At 38.9% G+C, this 17,740-nt stretch overlaps 7 protein-coding genes across 7 annotated transcripts; all 7 read right to left on the reverse strand.

Annotated features, from left to right (window-relative positions):
- Nucleotides 1–189: 189 nt before the first annotated feature.
- On the reverse strand, nucleotides 190–8,226 carry TM35_000064090 (uncharacterized protein; the record flags this gene model as incomplete). Its single annotated transcript, XM_029023446.1, has 1 exon — nucleotides 190–8,226. The coding sequence occupies one exon, from the start codon at nucleotides 8,224–8,226 to the stop codon at nucleotides 190–192; it is 8,037 nt and encodes a 2,678-aa protein (XP_028885470.1).
- Nucleotides 8,227–9,096: 870 nt separating this feature from the next.
- Nucleotides 9,097–9,663, reverse strand: TM35_000064100 (putative variant surface glycoprotein; the record flags this gene model as incomplete). The annotated part of the gene is made up of 1 exon (XM_029023447.1): nucleotides 9,097–9,663. The coding sequence occupies one exon, from the start codon at nucleotides 9,661–9,663 to the stop codon at nucleotides 9,097–9,099; it is 567 nt and encodes a 188-aa protein (XP_028885471.1).
- A 1,725-nt stretch (nucleotides 9,664–11,388) lies between these two features.
- Nucleotides 11,389–12,051, reverse strand: TM35_000064110 (uncharacterized protein; the record flags this gene model as incomplete). The annotated part of the gene is made up of 1 exon (XM_029023448.1): nucleotides 11,389–12,051. The coding sequence occupies one exon, from the start codon at nucleotides 12,049–12,051 to the stop codon at nucleotides 11,389–11,391; it is 663 nt and encodes a 220-aa protein (XP_028885472.1).
- A 624-nt stretch (nucleotides 12,052–12,675) lies between these two features.
- On the reverse strand, nucleotides 12,676–13,419 carry TM35_000064120 (biotin/lipoate protein ligase; the record flags this gene model as incomplete). Its single annotated transcript, XM_029023449.1, has 1 exon — nucleotides 12,676–13,419. One exon carries the CDS (start codon nucleotides 13,417–13,419, stop codon nucleotides 12,676–12,678), a length of 744 nt encoding a protein of 247 aa, XP_028885473.1.
- Nucleotides 13,420–13,877: 458 nt separating this feature from the next.
- On the reverse strand, nucleotides 13,878–15,389 carry TM35_000064130 (uncharacterized protein; the record flags this gene model as incomplete). Its single annotated transcript, XM_029023450.1, has 1 exon — nucleotides 13,878–15,389. One exon carries the CDS (start codon nucleotides 15,387–15,389, stop codon nucleotides 13,878–13,880), a length of 1,512 nt encoding a protein of 503 aa, XP_028885474.1.
- Nucleotides 15,390–15,879: 490 nt separating this feature from the next.
- Nucleotides 15,880–16,188, reverse strand: TM35_000064140 (uncharacterized protein; the record flags this gene model as incomplete). Its single annotated transcript, XM_029023451.1, has 1 exon — nucleotides 15,880–16,188. The coding sequence occupies one exon, from the start codon at nucleotides 16,186–16,188 to the stop codon at nucleotides 15,880–15,882; it is 309 nt and encodes a 102-aa protein (XP_028885475.1).
- A 690-nt stretch (nucleotides 16,189–16,878) lies between these two features.
- On the reverse strand, nucleotides 16,879–17,280 carry TM35_000064150 (uncharacterized protein; the record flags this gene model as incomplete). The annotated part of the gene is made up of 1 exon (XM_029023452.1): nucleotides 16,879–17,280. One exon carries the CDS (start codon nucleotides 17,278–17,280, stop codon nucleotides 16,879–16,881), a length of 402 nt encoding a protein of 133 aa, XP_028885476.1.
- Nucleotides 17,281–17,740: the final 460 nt, after the last annotated feature.

A 17,740-nucleotide genomic window follows, 5' to 3' on the forward strand; every position in this document is an offset into this window, starting at 1 on the left:
GAAAGTGTTTGTATACGTTTGCTTTCTTCCTTTTTATTGAAGAAATAAAACCAAAGCATTACACACGCAAGAAGCCAAAAAGGCCAGAAAAAAAAAAAAGAAATAAGGGAAGAACATATAAATACAGAGAGAAATAAAGCAGAAGCAAAAAAAAGAAAAAAAAAAGAACCACACAAGCATTTCATTCGCTTAATCGTCCTTCCGATGATTATCCGACCTTCTAGTCTCCGGTTCCTGTGCACTATCATCACCACGCTCTGATAAATAATAATTATTATTATTGTTATCAGCATTAGCATTACTAGCGATGGGCACATTATTATGATTATTATGATTATCATTAGAAAACTGACCCTGTTGCACCTCTTCTTGTTCTTGTTGATTATTATTATTATTATTATTATTATTATTATTATTATTATGATTGTTGCTATCAGGACTACTGTTCATATTATTTGGATTGCCATTTCCATCCGACTCAACACCACCAGCACCAGCACTACTGTACTGCAGTGCGGCTGCAGGTGATGGCGATAAGATCATATCCGTATCGGCATCATACATACGCCTGTTAAACCCCGTAAGCCGCAGTAATCGTTCAGGTGATCGCAAGAGATCAATGAGTTCAAAGTACACAGATTGCTCAAGCCGCATATCTCCACATTCTCTTGCAATAGAGATGTAATCTATTAACTGTGCTACTGGTGTGGGATCTGCCATATCCGTTAGAATGACATTCTTTGCCTTATTTGCATACATTCCTCTAAACATTCTACCAAGCGCCAGCACAAAAGTTGTGTAGAGTGCAATTATTCCTATACCTTCCAGGAATGGCACTCCACCCGCAGTTGGATCTGATAATATCACGTAATACATTGGAACAGGATTGTATGCCTCATCTCTATTTGGTTTCTCATAATTGTACTCCTCACAATCCTCACCGGTGGTGAGACAATTCCACTCTGGGAAGAGGGTGGTGTTATCGTATGGGATATTCCCACTGGTAAAGAGTGATTGACACTTCAAACACCAATATCGTACGGTATCGTTTATTAATGGATCCACTTCACGACGAAGTAGAATCGTACAATCCATGGCATTTTTACCATTTGCAAAATCATACATTTTAACACCATCTGGTCGATTAAAAATAAAAGGTGAGTAGAAATTCTTCAATTCAACATAATTGGTTTCATTAGTAGAGACATTATTTAACATCTCTTGAATATCACGAGCCGTATTCCATGGAATTTTCCATCGATTTGTATAGGTTAAAGTACTTGAAGAATGCATACGTGAGAGTTCAAAAGATTGAAACATATACATAATGGTTTTATTTTCCATTACTTCCGTTAGTTGTGATTGTAGTTGTCTAAACGCCTGTGGACTTATTGGCCATAATTCACTACTACATGAACTCGTATCAATCAATTGCAAGGTCCTTTTATCATCTATCATTCCTTCTTGAGCAAGGGATGGACGTGTTCGAGCTAACCATAATCTCCATTCATCTGGATATGGAGTTGCAGTGAAAACTGTAGAGGCATAAAAATGTTGAGAAGACATAAGTGAAAGACTCACACGCATTTGTGTAATCCCATTAGATTGAATAGAAGGATTAAAGGTGGAGTAATATACCAATGGGGCCATGAGAGCCACCACAATAATAGCCAGTGATAAGACACCATCTATGAGTTTTGCGGAACGGAGTACTCTCGTCCCAAGAACGGGTTGTTGTTCGCGTGCCATGTAAATTTCAACCCATCGATTATAAACAATATCATGCAGATCTTCAATCTTTAAATAATTCCCAAGCCGAAGTGCTGTACGCTCGACTGTCCAGTCTGTTAATACCCGTAAATCCCAGAGAAACGGTATAATACGATAAATACTATAAAAAATAGATACAATTTGAGAGTTTCCCTTTGTACAGGTAAAGGGATCATGTCGACGATGAATGGGATATCCAATACGTACTTGAAGAACGGAAATAGTGAGAGCCAATATTTTTAATACAAAGAATACATTTCCCACCACACGAGATTGAACATCTACAAGATTTCCCCATAATAAATAACAAACACAATATGTAATTCCACAAACTGTATTTAACAAGAGTTTCCAAGTTGCACTTCGCATTACATACAACATACGATCGGCAATGAGAAAAAGAATGGAAACCAAAACAATAATAACAAGAGGTCCAGGAAGAAGATTTCGTTTAACACTTTCCTGAATAGAACCATCAGCTCCATCAGTCATTTTATTATATCCAAAGATAAACGTTATCAATGCAATTATCTCCACGAGAAAAGAAAGAACATACCAATCACGTCCAGTACCGGGAGTTGTAATGGCGTTTTGCACAAAATCACAAACAACTGATCGAAGTTTTAAATTCATTGTGATAACATGTTGTCCAACAATATGCATACGGGAATCGGTGGAAGCTAAGGCATTCTCTTCTCTTTCTCTTTCTCTAGATACTCTCTCCTCAACCGGAGCAGCAAAGAAAGGAGAAGGAGGAAGAGTAGATAAAGAAGAAACAGCTTGAGTTATCTTTGTTCCTTCTTCTTCTTCTTCTTCTTCTTCTATTTCCTTATTTGTAGAGATATTATTCGTTATGGTGTCCTGCTCGAGTGTATTCGGTAAAACCGTCTCCACGTCTCCCCGACTTGCAAGAATATCTTTTCTACAATAAACACCATTAGATAAGCAAATATCCTGATGCATTAACAATACAGCATACACAATAAAGTCCATCATCACATATGAATATCCAATTTGTTCTTCCCAATATTTCCCTTCAGAGATGTGAAGAATAGTACATGATAAGAATTTAAGTAACTCTGGGGAATAGGGAAGTCGTGATATAGTCATACCCACAAGTGCTTTTATAAGAATTCCAAATGCCACATAGAAAGAAAGAAATGTAAAGAGAAACTTTGGGGGAAATGGGTTGTATGTATTTGCAATCACAAGAATAATACAAAACGGCACGAGTTCCCATAAACAATGTGTAAGCATAAAGTTAATCATCGTTACTACAAGCGTCACCATGGCGGTGTGTCTTTCCATAGCTCTAATAGTTACATAAAAGAGACGTCTATACAAACCTTTATAATGTGCAGCCGTGTATTTATGTGGTTCATACGTGTGAAGAGCTAACCAATCTGTAAATGTTATTACCCATGAATGAATCATAGAGTTCATAGAGGCTTTAAAATCTTCTCCACGTTTTGTACGTTTATCTGTTAATGTAAATGAACTTTTAAAGCTAATATTAGATAATGCCTTTTCTTTTTCATCCTCTTGTTGTTCCTGCAATTGCCTCTTTTGAGAGGCCTCTCCCTCCTCCTCCTCCTCATAAGCACTAGCACTGTTCTTATTATTCTTATTATTCTTATTATTCTTATTATTATTCGTCTTCTCATCATTCTTCTTCTTTTTCTCCTCTTCATCTTCCTTATGTATATACCGTCTTCGCAGACCTCTACGACTTCCCTGAGAGGCCTCTGCGAGTGTTCGTTCGCGTGGAATATTCTCTGGTCGCCAAGCCCCATCCGCTGTTTGTAGTGTTCGCCGCACTTCCTGCAGTTTCATTTGTAATTCCCGCCGCCGCTCGTCCACTTGTTTTTGTTCGCCCGCGTACTTTTCCGCCAGCCAGCGCCAGAGCCGTTCATGCCGTTCCTGCCGCATGTACGTATGTCGATAGAGTCGCCGCAGGACTTTACTGTAGCGGAAGTCACTATACACACGTGTTTGCAGAGTAACGCAGAGAAGCAGTAAAATGTGCAGAGGTGTAAAGTGAAAAAGAACGGCATTGTGATCAATAAGACCAATCACCTCCATGAGATTTCGTTGTTGTGCATCTTGTAGGAATTGTCGAATATAAGGGGCATTGCAAAGAGGCGGGAGATAAATAAGTAAAGTATACGCTGTTGAGATGGGAGGCCAGAGGCGAAAGAATTTCCAATGGAGTAATTCAAATCGGGAGACCTGCAGTAAACCACCTAATAAGAGTGTGAGATTGATGAGAGATGGTTCAGAGGCCACACCCGCCGCAAAGGAAAAGATGGCAACTGGATATAAATAAGAAAATGCAAAAATAACAACTGTGGTGATACTACCAAGAAGACTCGGTGGAGAAGATTCCATAAAGTTTGGAACCACACGATCAAACGTTTCTTGCGGTAATCGTTGTAAAGATTTTACCGATGCACTTTGAATATATTGAATAAGTGTACTATATCCATTAAATTGAGAACGAATAAGTGAAAAGTATACATGCATATCACCAGATTGTTCACGATTTATGTGTAGTAACATAACTGCTATGAAATTACCGATTAATATACTTTTATGAGAAGTAAATGCCCAACGACTCCAAACATCTTTTTCTATTTTATTATTTCTTGCCTCATTTACAGTAGGAAATAAATTTCTCGCCGCATTCAGTTCCAGTGCATATTGCCAAAGAAGTGTAAGTGATAATATTAACAAAAATAAAAAGGAAAGACTTCGGAAATGAAATCTTTCCCTTCCAGATGTTAATACAATCAATAGCGCAAAAGCTATTAAAACTCCTGTACATGAATCCCCAGAGAGAGCAAGAAGAATAAGTAAGGTCAAGACAAAACCTTCATAACCGGCGTAGAAAAATAACTGTGTACAGAGAACAGTTTTCCAACTAGAACTCTCTGGTCCTTCTGTACGTTGCAATCGTCTAATATTTTTATTCGCACCTCGAGTATTAATATAAAATAATACAGCAAAGAAAACAAGTACAGGTCCAACAACTTGTGTAAAAGGAGAGGCATCACCACCTTTATTGAGTCCAATTAATTCCGCTAATCGTATACCATGAAACTCATATGTGATCTCTGGTACAAACGAAAATTTATATGTGTAGAGAGTCACTATATGTAGAATACAATAAATTAATACAGAGATATGTGTAAAGTTTAGAATAAAGAAAATCATATAAACAGCACTCATAGCAGTGAGACGACGTGAGGCGGCAATAAATAGTGCTATCCAAACTAATATTTTACCGTAATCTGCCCCAAATGTAGTAATCCATGAACCTAATGTATTCATTGCTGCCAGAAACTGTCCAAAATGTCGTAGAAAACGTTGATCATCTGTTCCAAATGGTAGGGAGGATAAACGTCTTACTATCATATATGTATCTATATGCTCTTTATATGCTCTTTCTTCTTCTTCTTCTCTCTCTTCTTCTTCTCTTTCCTCTTCTCTTTGTAGATAGCGATTCTCTGTGATATTCCTCTCCGTTTCATCATTTTCTATATATTGATGTTCATTATGAATGGGATCTTTTGCGGTGAGGTGCGGTACTGTCGTTGCAAAGGCCAAAAACCAAGGAGCGAGAAAAAATACCAGCAGCAATTCTCCATCTGCCGGATATAATCCAATCTCTTCTTCACAGTGATTGGAACTCCCACAAAGCCGATCAAATATATATATTTGTAGTAAAGATGATAATTGTGTAAATTGACATAAGGAGGTGGTGCATACAACCATAAAACTATATACAGAAGCTAAAAGCCAAAGTGCATGTAGTAATTTACTAGATAAACCAAAAAAGGCAACTGTCGTTACTAGAAGAAGCACAAGGGCAAGAAATCCCTCAACAATAATAGATCGCGGTAGAAATACACCAAGAGCCACAAAGACGGCGGTTGTGACGGTGGCTGTAATGCGCATAGACCATTCCTTCGCTGCTGTGCATTGACAAAATTGATTCCATTCATATAATGATATCACCACTCCCCATGAACGACAAACACGTACTCGCATAAATAAAAAAGACATCATGAATACCGCTACCAAATAAGGAATTCCTTCATAGCGAGATCGTAGAGGTACAAACCCAATCGTTGCATAGCTGATTGGACTACCCATTACATATATAGGTAAAGTAAAGAATTGACTCACAAAGGTAAATACAAGTTCAAAAGAGGCTAATAACATTAAATATATTACCACAGGTACCCACTTTGTATCGATTACATCTGGTAAGAAAAAGTAAAGAATAAAAAGTAGAAGTACAACGGCATGAAAAATATCCATATGATAAGTAAATGAACCCACTATATACAGCATTAGTAATGCAATAACAACCGCATGGTTCATAAATAATACTCCTATCCAATGCATATAATGTGTTAAAAGAGACTGTCTGGATTCTTGTAATTTTTCTTTTAAAATAGCATCACCAATTCTATCCTTGCAAAGTAAACGTTCTTCTTCAGCAAGAGGATAGCGGCCGACAAGACGAAAAAATAAATCCTCAAATTTCTCCTGCGTTTGAAAATGACCTTGTGATATATATGAAAGTAGTTCTCCCACACGCTGTTCACCAAGTACATGTGTGGCCGATCTCTGAATACCATTACCAGCAACATATTCCAATAACTCATTATTATTATTATTATTATTATTATTATTATTATTATTATTATTATTATTATTATTATTATTAATCTTGTGGCTGTAACGACTGCTATTTCTGTTACTATTATGATTGCTGTAAATGTTTTCTTCATTTTCTCCTTTAAATAAATTATTTTCAACTCTCTCCCGTACAGTCCATGGTAATGGTGCCTCTTCTTCTGCTGTTGCTACGGCTTCTTTTTCTCCTTCCTCACTTAGTGGTAATGGTAATTCTGAGGATGAAACGATATCATCATCCTCATTATTATTATCATTATCATTATCATTAGTAGTATTATCGTTATCATTATCATCATCATGATTCTCTTCTGAAATCTTAAAACGTGACTGATGTCTAATCACCACATCCGCTGTAACGATAGAGAGAAATATAATTTCATTACAAATCACCTGAACCAAAGATGCCCATCTATTTTCATCACTTAATAAAAGATGTTGCATGAGAATTGGCTGTACCTCCCTTGTAGCCAACACAATAAACTGTAATAACACAAGAAGAAAAGAAAGAACAAGTGTTGGGCGAAGAAGAATGGCAAAAGATTGTCGTCGCATCAATTGACCAGCCATCATAGTGGGAAGCATACTTAGTGAAACTATCGTCGGAAAGGCAATCATATTAGCGGCCATGAGGGCTAAAGGTAGTAAACGTGAACTGGCGAGAAGTGTTCGTATAATCCAAATACCAACACTTTCAAACGCCATACTAATACGCTCCATTATCATAACAACTCCATTATGACTACTACTTAATGAACTTTGTGTTGTTCGGAGATGTCTAGATGGACGTCCACTACTAATAGTATTAGTATTAGTATTAGTATTAGTAGTAGTGATAGCTCCTATATTAACATGAACAGATATTCGTTGACCAATACGGGGTAAATGATGATTTCTTCTTCTCTCATGCAAGAAAGGCACATCTGCCCGTTCCCGCTGCACAAACTCTCCTTGACACTCCAGAGCAATCTGTGCAAGAAAGAGAGATGTCATCATTAAACAAACTTGTATAAAACGACGAATGGCAATATCTAAAGGTAAATTGTATAGTTTAGAAATACCATACATGGCATTCACATGACGCAAAAAGTAAGCGATGCTGGCATTTTGAGAAACACATGTTATCACCAAAATTAAACAACTGGCCAATATTCCAAAAAGAGAGCTTATATAGAGAATAAAGAGAGAAAGACGACAATCGGATGTTCCAAATAATATTCTTTCTGCTCCCAAGGCAATACACACAAAGGCAATCATTCCAACTAAAAGTAATATTCCACTCAATACAGTTGGAGCTATTAACGCTGCTGTAACACTCACAAAAGCCCAAGAAATTGTTGTCAAAACTGGTCGTATATGATTTATACGAACACGATGCGTTAATTTAGTCCAAAACATAAAAACGTAAATCAACAGTAATCCAGATGGGATCGTGGCCCCTGCAACTATCCAGCCATTCGCACCAGCCCCTACTTCATAAATCCCAAGAGACTCTATTAAGATACGGTGTTTTTTAAATATCGCCTCCCGCGAGACATCAGAGGCGGCGACGACGACATTCACCAACAGTGTCGCCGCAAGCTGCAGAGAGGCAAACAGGGCAATGAAAGAGAGAACAACACGTGAGGTTGACCCGCGTGGTCCTCGCAATAGTGCCATGTACACTAAAAATAAAGCCGCAGGCAAGTGACCACCCAACACCGCAGCGGAAGTCAGCAATCCGCTCAGCCCAAGAGCAAATGGGTGAATCATTTCAATAAATGAACCCACACAAACACTATCTGAAAAAAAAAAAAAAAAAAAAAAAAACATGATTACTGTTTTTTTTTCCCCCAATTAAAACTCTAAAGTTTGGTCCAGAAAAAAAAAAAAAATTAGTTAAAAGGAGAAGAAGGAAGAAAAACAAAAAAAAAAAAATACAAATAAAAATNGACCACCCAACACCGCAGCGGAAGTCAGCAATCCGCTCAGCCCAAGAGCAAATGGGTGAATCATTTCAATAAATGAACCCACACAAACACTATCTGAAAAAAAAAAAAAAAAAAAAAAAAAAAAATAACACTCCAAAGGTTCTCTAATACTGTACTTAAAACTCTAAAGTTTGGTCCAGAAAAAAAAAAAAAATTAGTTAAAAGGAGAAGAAGGAAGAAAAACAAAAAAAAAAAAATACAAATAAAAATTTACACAAAAGCAGTAAAAAAAAATAATAATAATAATAAAGCTATGATGAAATAACTACATCATTCATTAATTAAAAAAAAAAAAAAAATTCAAATTTAGAAAAGAAAAAACGCCACTTCTGTGCCTGCAAACTCGACAAACGCAAACGCTGGCACCACAGCCTCTCAAAAACACCAGCGATTATTTTTTTTGTTTTTCTTCTTCTTGTCAACCTTACGTTAACCCAAGAAGAAAAAAACAGAAATAATAATAAAATGTATATTTGCCACTGGTGACCTCCATGTTTTAATTCTATTTTTTTTTTTCTTTTCTTGTCGTAGTCAAAATAAAAATAAAAAAAAACACAGAGAGAAAATACGCAAACAACAACAACAACAATAACAACAGAGGAAAATAAAACTGCAAAAACAATCCATGTATGTATGTGTGTACCCTTTTCACTCAAGAGCGTCCGTAAATGTTTGAACGTGCTCCCTTCAGAGTATCGGATACACCCCACCGTCGCTGCAGCTTTCCATGTGCTTTGATGAGATTCCACATGTGCCGCCGGCGCCAGTGACTAATTGCGACATTCTCAACTGTATTTTCTGCTATAATAGATTGAATGCGTGAGTTCACGTAATTATCCATGGAAGTCATTCCCGTGGCTTTTCCTTCTTCCGTTAAAACACCCTGTCCCCATCGCATGATCTGTTCATGTGTTGGATGTGTGAAAAGTACCCCACCATCCTCCAATGCAAAGGCGCGGAAGTTTGGTGAAAGTGTGCGAGTGGTGGGCACCAGAGATTCATTATCGGCAAAGAGATCTCCCTTCGGTGGGGGTGGAGTCAAGACTCGAAATCTTCGGTCCTTCTTTGGTGTATACACACTCATTCCAAATCCACCAAATCCGTAGCGAATGAAACCACGATTATACACTCGACCAAAGCGGGTACCGGCGTTTGGGTGTTGTGATTTGACCTTCTGGTGCGACTGCACCTTCAATAACACTCTGCAGAGATTGAGCATGAAACACGGTATGTGTAGAGAGTGTTTTTTGAGGAGTTGTTTGTTTGTTTGTTTTTTTGTTTTTTCCTTTCTTTTTACTTTGTTTTTTTTTTTCTTTAGAGGTGGAGATGAGGTGAAAAAAGTACTCTTTTGGTAACCCTTTCTTGTTTGTTTCCCTCCACGGAGCTGCCGTCAGTATTCTTTCCCTCTTTCTTCTATTTCACACAACAACAACAACAGCAGCCTCATGTGGTAATAAAAAAAGGGAAAGAAAGAACGAGTAAAAGATGACAGAGAGAGCACAGAAAACACTAACAAAGCAAACTATTTTCACAAAGAGAGAAAAAAAAAGAGGGTCAATGCCATCAAATAACTTAAAAGAATAATTAACCGATACTCATTTTTTTTTTTTTTGCTCTTGATTTGTCGTGTTACCAACAATGTCGTTGTCATTGTTTGTTTCTTCTTCTTCCCTTCTCTCTCTCTCTCTCACTTCTACTTCATAAATCTCTCACTTTACTCTCATCTCGACTCTACCCCACTTTTTATAGTTTACAAAACACTTATATATTTATTTATCTAAGTATATAAAAATATGATCATGGAGACTCATTCTCTGTGATTGGCATAGTGGTATTTGCGACCTTGGCCCTTCTTGCCCGCAGCTCCACTATTCGGCGCGGCAGCCGCACCTCCTCGCCGGCGTACATAAAGTCCCGCAGCGGCGCCACGCTGGCGTACGTGAACTCCCGCCGCTGCCGGTCCGCCTCCACGTCGCGCGCGAGTCCCGCCTCAATCCGCGCCAACCCCGCCGCTGCGGTGGCGACGGCAGACGTGCGTGGAGGGGAGCCGCCGGGCCCAGCAGAATCACCCATGGACAGTAACAAAGAGATAAAGAGAGAGGAATAGAGAGAGAGGGAAACGAAAGAAAGAAAGAAGGAAAAAAAAGGGAGAGAACAAAAAAAAAAAAGAAGGGGTTGGTGTATACCTGAAAGAGTCCTCCTTTTGTTTGTTTGTTTGCTTCTCCCTTCGCTTCTTTTCCTGCTTGTTAGCTTATTTTTTTTTCTCTTTGGTGTGTGTGTACTGGTTTCTGTGTCTTTTTTGGTACCGCTGGTAAAAAGAAACAAAAAAAAAATGAGAAATAAGAAGGAAAGAAGAAGAGAGGTTCGTGCTGACCAAGTGAAAAATAAAATAAGGTAGACCCCAAACCTCTCACTCTTTTTTTTATTTTAGTTTCTGCTTTTCTTTTTTGAATCTCTCTTTTTATTTCAGATTCTTTATTTCTTTTTTTTTCCCTCTTTCACCCCTTTTGCAGAGGGGTACTTCCCATTGAACCTCACTTTTTTTTTTCTTTTTCGTCACCGTTTTGCTTATTTTCCCTCTTGCATCCTCTTCACGAAAAAGACTGTTGTTCTTTTTTTCCTTTTTCTTCTCGTAAGAAAATAGAAGAGATGACAGGGAAACGGAAGGGAGCAAAATAAACCCAAAAGAAGAAAAAAAAAAAGAAAAGGAAGAAGAGATCCAAACACACCCTTCTGAATGTCTAGTGCTGCTGCAATGGATTTCTTGGCTTTCCAGCAGCCCTCACTTTGGAAGGGTCTAATTGGTGTCTATTTCCGCATTCTAGAAGTACCCAGATGCCAAAGGAAAACCAACAACAACAATAACAATAAAAGAGAGAGAAACGTAGAGAATGTGAAAACTGCGTTAACCATAAAAGAAACGAATATATATATATATATATCATCAAGAACCGGCCCTTTCAGCGCGTTCAATTATCTTTCTCATTTCCTTTAGATGTTTAACTTTTAAATTTGGCACATCCACATCAGAGTTCTCACCTATGAGAGTAGGATCTGATTTTCTGAAGTACTCTTCAACTTCTGCTAACACGGAAACATCCATATTATTCAACTGAGCAATCACCTCATCCACCTCAGATGGAGGAGCCAACTGCTCATCCGCTACACTCTTTATCAGCAATGTTAACGCCAACTGACATTTTCTCGCTTCAGCAGTAATGGCAGAATCGGCACCATTAAACTTTTCACAGTTGCTCCATATCTTCTCTACATCACTCATCACCTCTGATGCATCTGAATAGTGATTACCTTCAGCGATGCGATCTAAAACTGTGCGTAACGACATTGGTTCCGTTATGACGGTATAATAATTAAAGAGACCATGCTGAAGTGCGTTCACTGGTTCCCTAAATTCTGTAGACGCCTTCTCCTCTGTGTATAGTCTGAACAAACATTCATAGATTTCACGTAATTCTGGATCGGCTTTAAGATCACTACGAAAAACATGTTTTCCCGTCGGTAATGGTTTCGGATGGGAAAGAGCACAGTCAATATAGTTGATCCAGTGATAAATCTTCTCTGCCGTCTTTCGGTTAGTGGTAGCCATTTATGGAAATAAATGGAAAGAATTTTGTTTTTTGTTTTTTTTTTTTTTTTTCAAGATGTGGGCGTGAGAATCCACGTGACTACGGTGAGCTACAAAATAATAGTGATAGTTAAATACCAACACCACTTCACGAGAAACGAAAAAGAAAAAAAAAAAACGAAATTATGTCTTTTTTTTTCTTTTCTTTTGTACTTCCCCTTTATCAGCCCTATCCCAAAGAGGAAAAAAAACAAAACAAAAAAAAAGAAAAAAAAAGTTAAGTATTTACTCCCTCGGAAAAAAAAAGAAAATGTTTTCAAAAGGAAATAATACAACCAAACAAAAAAAAAAACTTTATATAACTTGTGTGGCCCCAACCCCACAAATTTCCCAAATGACACAAATCATCAATAACACCAATATGGAGCAACAGATATTTGATATTCATGTTTTTGTTTTTTTTGTTTTCGTTTGTTTTCATTTCATCCCCTCCCATCCACATCCCAATCCCCAACACCCTACACTCCCGCTGCCAATGCGGTCTCTTTCTTATCATTATTATGATTGTATGGTTTAACTCATATCATCATATCCCCACACACTCACAGATTCGCCACCCCATTCATGACTATGCAGTTTTTCCCCCTAAAAGAGATAATCTGCCATTAGTGTCTCCTCCGAGCCGTCTGGTTTCCGCACGGTGAGATGACCCCACTCGTTCAGGCGCACGGCGGTGAGAGTTTCCTCCCCGCGCTCTGCCCCATTGCGGCGGTGGAGGGTGAGACTCTTATCCATCGCGGCATCAAAGCGGCGGACGAGTTCCGCGCGTGTGATGGTGTTGTCATTTACTGTTGTGAATAAATGACGCCAGACGAGGGCTGCCAGTTGGCGAGGATTAACCGTCTCGCTCTTCACACCGGCGGCCTCGGCGATGTTGTGAATTGTTGTGGCGGGCCGGCCGGCGTCCGTGACGGGCGGCGCAACGGCGACATTCATGCCAATGCCAATAAACAAATGTGTGCCGTCGTTCTCGACGAGTGTGCCGCCGATCTTCATGCCGTTGTGGATGATGTCGTTTGGCCACTTGAGATGCACGTCCGCGCCGGGGATGAGTTCCATGATCGCCGCGCGGCAGACAAGACCGGCCACGAGCGGCAGCACCGGCATCACCTCCGCCGGGACCATCGCCTCCGGGACGCAGATGGTGCAGTACATGTTCCCCCGCGGCGATGCCCACGCGCGGCCGCCGGTGCCCCGCCCCTTCGCCTGCGACCCCGCGAGAAGTGCGAACGGCACACGTGTGGAGGCCGCCACCATCTCGCGGGCCACATCCATCGTGGACGAGACCTCCTCCACGCAGTGAATATTCAGCGGAATGCCTTCAGACATGAGAGCCTATTTCCGTTATTGCTATTATTAGTATTGGTGTTGTTTGGGTTCTAAATAGTGTCTACCGCCTCTTCAATCAATTAGATTTCTTCCTTGTTTTTTATTGTTGTTCACTTTCTACTGTAGAAGAGAGAAACATAAAAAATAAAAAAAAACAAGAAAAGAATTGAGGAAACCATGTATACATGCTTCTCAAAGCAAGAAAACAAATAAATTTACTCTACCAAAATCGTTTTACCTTCATTTTTCTTCTTCTAACTCTTTAACACCACCACTAGTTTTTTTTTTTTTTTTGTTGATTAACCAATAATAATAATAATGATAATAAATAACAAAACTACACTGTTGCGGTGTACACATTAATGGCAAAAAAAAAAAATAAAAAAAATAATAATAATACTAATAACTGTTTAACGATAAGAAATAAAACTAATAAAAAAATACAGTATTCTTTGGTTTCAATCCACCCATGGAGCCCGTCGGGGTCGCAATGACCTGATAGGCTTTTCACTAACACTAGCGGATGAAGTCCTTGCAGAATAAGATGGTGTAGATAAGACACCATCTGTTTCTACATTTTCGCGAAATCTCCGATAAAGAGCTTGATAGCCTTGTATAATAAGATCAAGTTGTGTTATTAGTAATCGTGCCGCTGAGCCTGGAGGAGCAATATCATCTCTTCTTTTCTCTGTCATCCGTACAAGATGTTGGTAGCGGTTAAACAATGTTGACTCCTCTGGATAAACACGACGAAGTACTTCAGCTGAAGAAACTCCCTTACGAAGTAATGTAGCTATATTTGTCATATCGGAATGAAGATCATTCTCGGCCTGATACATACGAAGAGATTCTTTCATTTCAGAAAGTTCTTCACGAAGGATGGCATTTTCTCTATTGAAAAATTCATCACCACTCAATTCCACTATACGACCATCCTCCTCCACACGGAGAGAAGGTTTTTGCATTTGTGCCAGAAGGAGATCATGACGTAGGGACTCATTCTCACGCCGCAGATGTATCAACTCACGTTCCATTACAGATAGTTTCTTCTCACAATCTCTCTTATCCATTATCACTTCTCGATCATGTGAAGCCACAGTGGATGGTGTTGTTTTTGTAATACCAATAAATCCTTTAAATGATGCCTGATCAAAATCTCGTTGTGCTTCCGCATCCCAACGGCGATACATCTGTAACTCCATATCCATCGGATCAGATGCTGTTAAAGGTAATGCTACTGATTTTACTGCTGATGCTGATAATGATAATGATGATAATACGGATAGAGAAGATTGTGATAATGGGCGTATACCATGGAATGAAGCATATGGGAGAGAACTTTGTTCTTTCCGTGCTTCTCTTCGACTACGAAATCGTTCCACTAATTCACTGAGTGATTGACGTGATGTGATGGGCTGCATTACTGTTATAAATTCATAAAATCCAATCATATCACTTTCATCCTCGGATAAAGCCGCCTTTACAAGATTACATGCACTGGCCGGAGAATCAGGAAGAATATTGTGAACTAATTCTTCTAATTGTGAACGGGTAATATAGGGTTTACCATGTGATGCTGAAGAAAATAATTCTTTAAAAAGTGCTACTACAGTTGGATTCTCTGTAAGTGATGGAATTGGTGTATTGGCTCCTATATCCATCATTAAATATTTTTTTCGATACGTCAATCGAAAGCGTAATATCAAATCACGCAGAACACTTCTGGCACTTTGATAAGATTTGTATTCCAGAGCCCGAAGTACAGCTGTAATAAAATTATTTCGATCAATATTACGTCGATCTGAAAGTCTTAATTCCTTCACAATCGCCTCGGCTTTCTCACGTGTGAGGTCTGTGTTAAGGCTACAGAGTGTTTCCACACAACTAGAGACTGGTACCACCCCTGCCGCATTTACTTCTATCACGCTGAAAAGATCTGAGGCGTACGTACGGAGAGTATCCTCAGCCATTATGTATTGCCTACAATTGGTCCGTATAATAATAATAATAATAATAATTATTATTATTATTACTATTATTATTATTATATATTGTGCTAATATTTTCTTCCTTTTTTATTATTATTTCCTTGAATCTTCTTTCTTTGGATTTTCTGGTGTCAGGTGGTTTCTCTTTCCACCTCGGAAACTAGCTTAAAAGAAAAAAGAACAAAAGGGGTCAACATGGTAGGAAAAAAAAATAATAATAAGCAAAACGAATACCAATAATAATACGCTACAGATTACACCTTTTAACACTTTTTTTTTTTTCTTTCTTCTTCGTTCTCTTCTCATACTAACACTCACACTTATTTGCCCTCACAAAGAGAGAGAGAGAGAGAGACAAACAGAGATATATGTATATATATATATTACACGCCTACACACACACAGACATTCAGACAAAGAGAAAAATATCTCCTCACACAAACACACACAGACAGATATATATATATGGTAGTTAACGAAATGGTGTTGGAAATCCCGGCTCATCCTGCCGGTCCACCACACGCACACGAAAGCCTCTAAAGTTCATGCGGTTTGCCGCCGCAGTGGCGTTCAACGCGAGTGACTTCTTCCACGGCGGAAGTGCAGTGTCCGGCACAAACATGAGACCCTCCGCATTCTTCCGCTCGAATTCATACAACTTGGCGCGATTCTCAATCTCGTGGCGGTCCTTCATACACGGTTTGTACGGCTCCCGGCGGTGCATGAGCAGCATCTGTGGATTGGTGATCTTTCGCTGTTTCGACAGGCGGCGCAGTACCATTTTCCAGATCTCACACTATTGTTTTTTTTTCTTTGTATGTATGCCTTTTTTTTTTTTTCTTTTTCTCTCTCTCTCTCTATATATATACACCTCTCTTCTTCTTCTTCTTCCGTGCTTCACTCTCGTATGGGAGTGAGCTGTCATGTATGGAGAGAATAGGTGATAGAAACCCCCAAAAAAATAATAAAAATAAAATAGAGAGGAAGAAGAATAAGACGCAACACAATCAAAGAAATAGGATTGTAAACAATAATACACACATATTTTTTCTTTTTTATTCCCCTTTCCGTATACATAAATATATAAATAAATATATTCAACCATCAACCAAACACACACACACACACACTCTCTCTCTCTACCTTATTTCCCTCTCTCTCCCCCTCTCTCTGCGCTTGTGTGACACCTACGCAACTACTAAGTGAGGGACTCAAGCCACTTCACTTGACAAACAACAAAGAACTTGTCAGCCATTTTCGCTAATTAGCAAAAATATAAGTAAAGAAAAAAACGAATAAAATGGTCCACTACTGTCGTCACCATCCGCTTTGGTTGAGAAACATGAAAACACAAAATTACACAAACAAATAAAAGAAAGAAAGAAAGAAAGAAGGAAATATCCATTTTGTAAGCATGTATTCCTCAATCAAATCAACCTAACTTTTTTTTTGTTTTTGTTTTTCATTGTTTTCATTCACTCTTTCCTTCAACCTGTGTATCATGTGTTTCGGCTTCTACCGCTTCCTGCTCTTTCGGAGGTTCAACTAGCGGCCGGAGAGAGAGCCGACCGACGTTGCGGAATAAGAAAAAGAGAGTTGTTAACAACACAAGATGTTTCACAAGATCCAGAAAAGAAGGCATACTACTTAACGGATGATGCCGAACATACCGCAACTCATCACAGAGGCGAACCACACGATACTTCAACAGCTTGGACTGCAAAAGAGCAAAGTCAGAACTCAAACCGCTTGCCATGTCTGTTCCATTGGCACTGCAGTGAGCCAGGGTTTCATCAAACGTCTTGCGCTGTGATGGCTCATGGAGAAATACACTGACAGGCGTACGAGCGAGAAAGGCCGTTCGACGCAACATCGTCTCTAGTGACTGTCAATCAAGTGCAAATAATTCCTATATTCCACCCCTATTGATTTCGCTAACCTAAAGAAAAAAAAAAAAAAAACGTTAAAAAAAAAAAGAAAAGAAGTTATAATACACCACCCCTTATCGCACTCCTCCCTTTCTACCCGCCAATACTACTATCATCATCATTATTCTCCTCTTATTGACATCTAGTGTAATGATGATAATAATAGTATTGGCGAGTAGAAGGGGAGTCTTCATACGTCTAGTAATGAAAACATAAACATTCAAGCAGAGATCCCATGGAATGAAATAAGAGACAAGCTCAAAAATAAAAGAACAAACAATCCATAATCAGGAGGAAACCAATAAGAAGGAAAAAAAACGTGTTAAAACACCATCATATTCCATCTTACTTCTGGGATGCAGTGAACGCGGCAAGACGTTCACGACGGGCCTTCAGTGCTGCCTT

This window comes from Trypanosoma theileri (genome assembly GCF_002087225.1).
Source record: "Trypanosoma theileri isolate Edinburgh chromosome Unknown TM35_Tth_6_V1, whole genome shotgun sequence".
In the NCBI taxonomy this organism is placed as follows: Eukaryota; Euglenozoa; class Kinetoplastea; order Trypanosomatida; family Trypanosomatidae; genus Trypanosoma; species Trypanosoma theileri.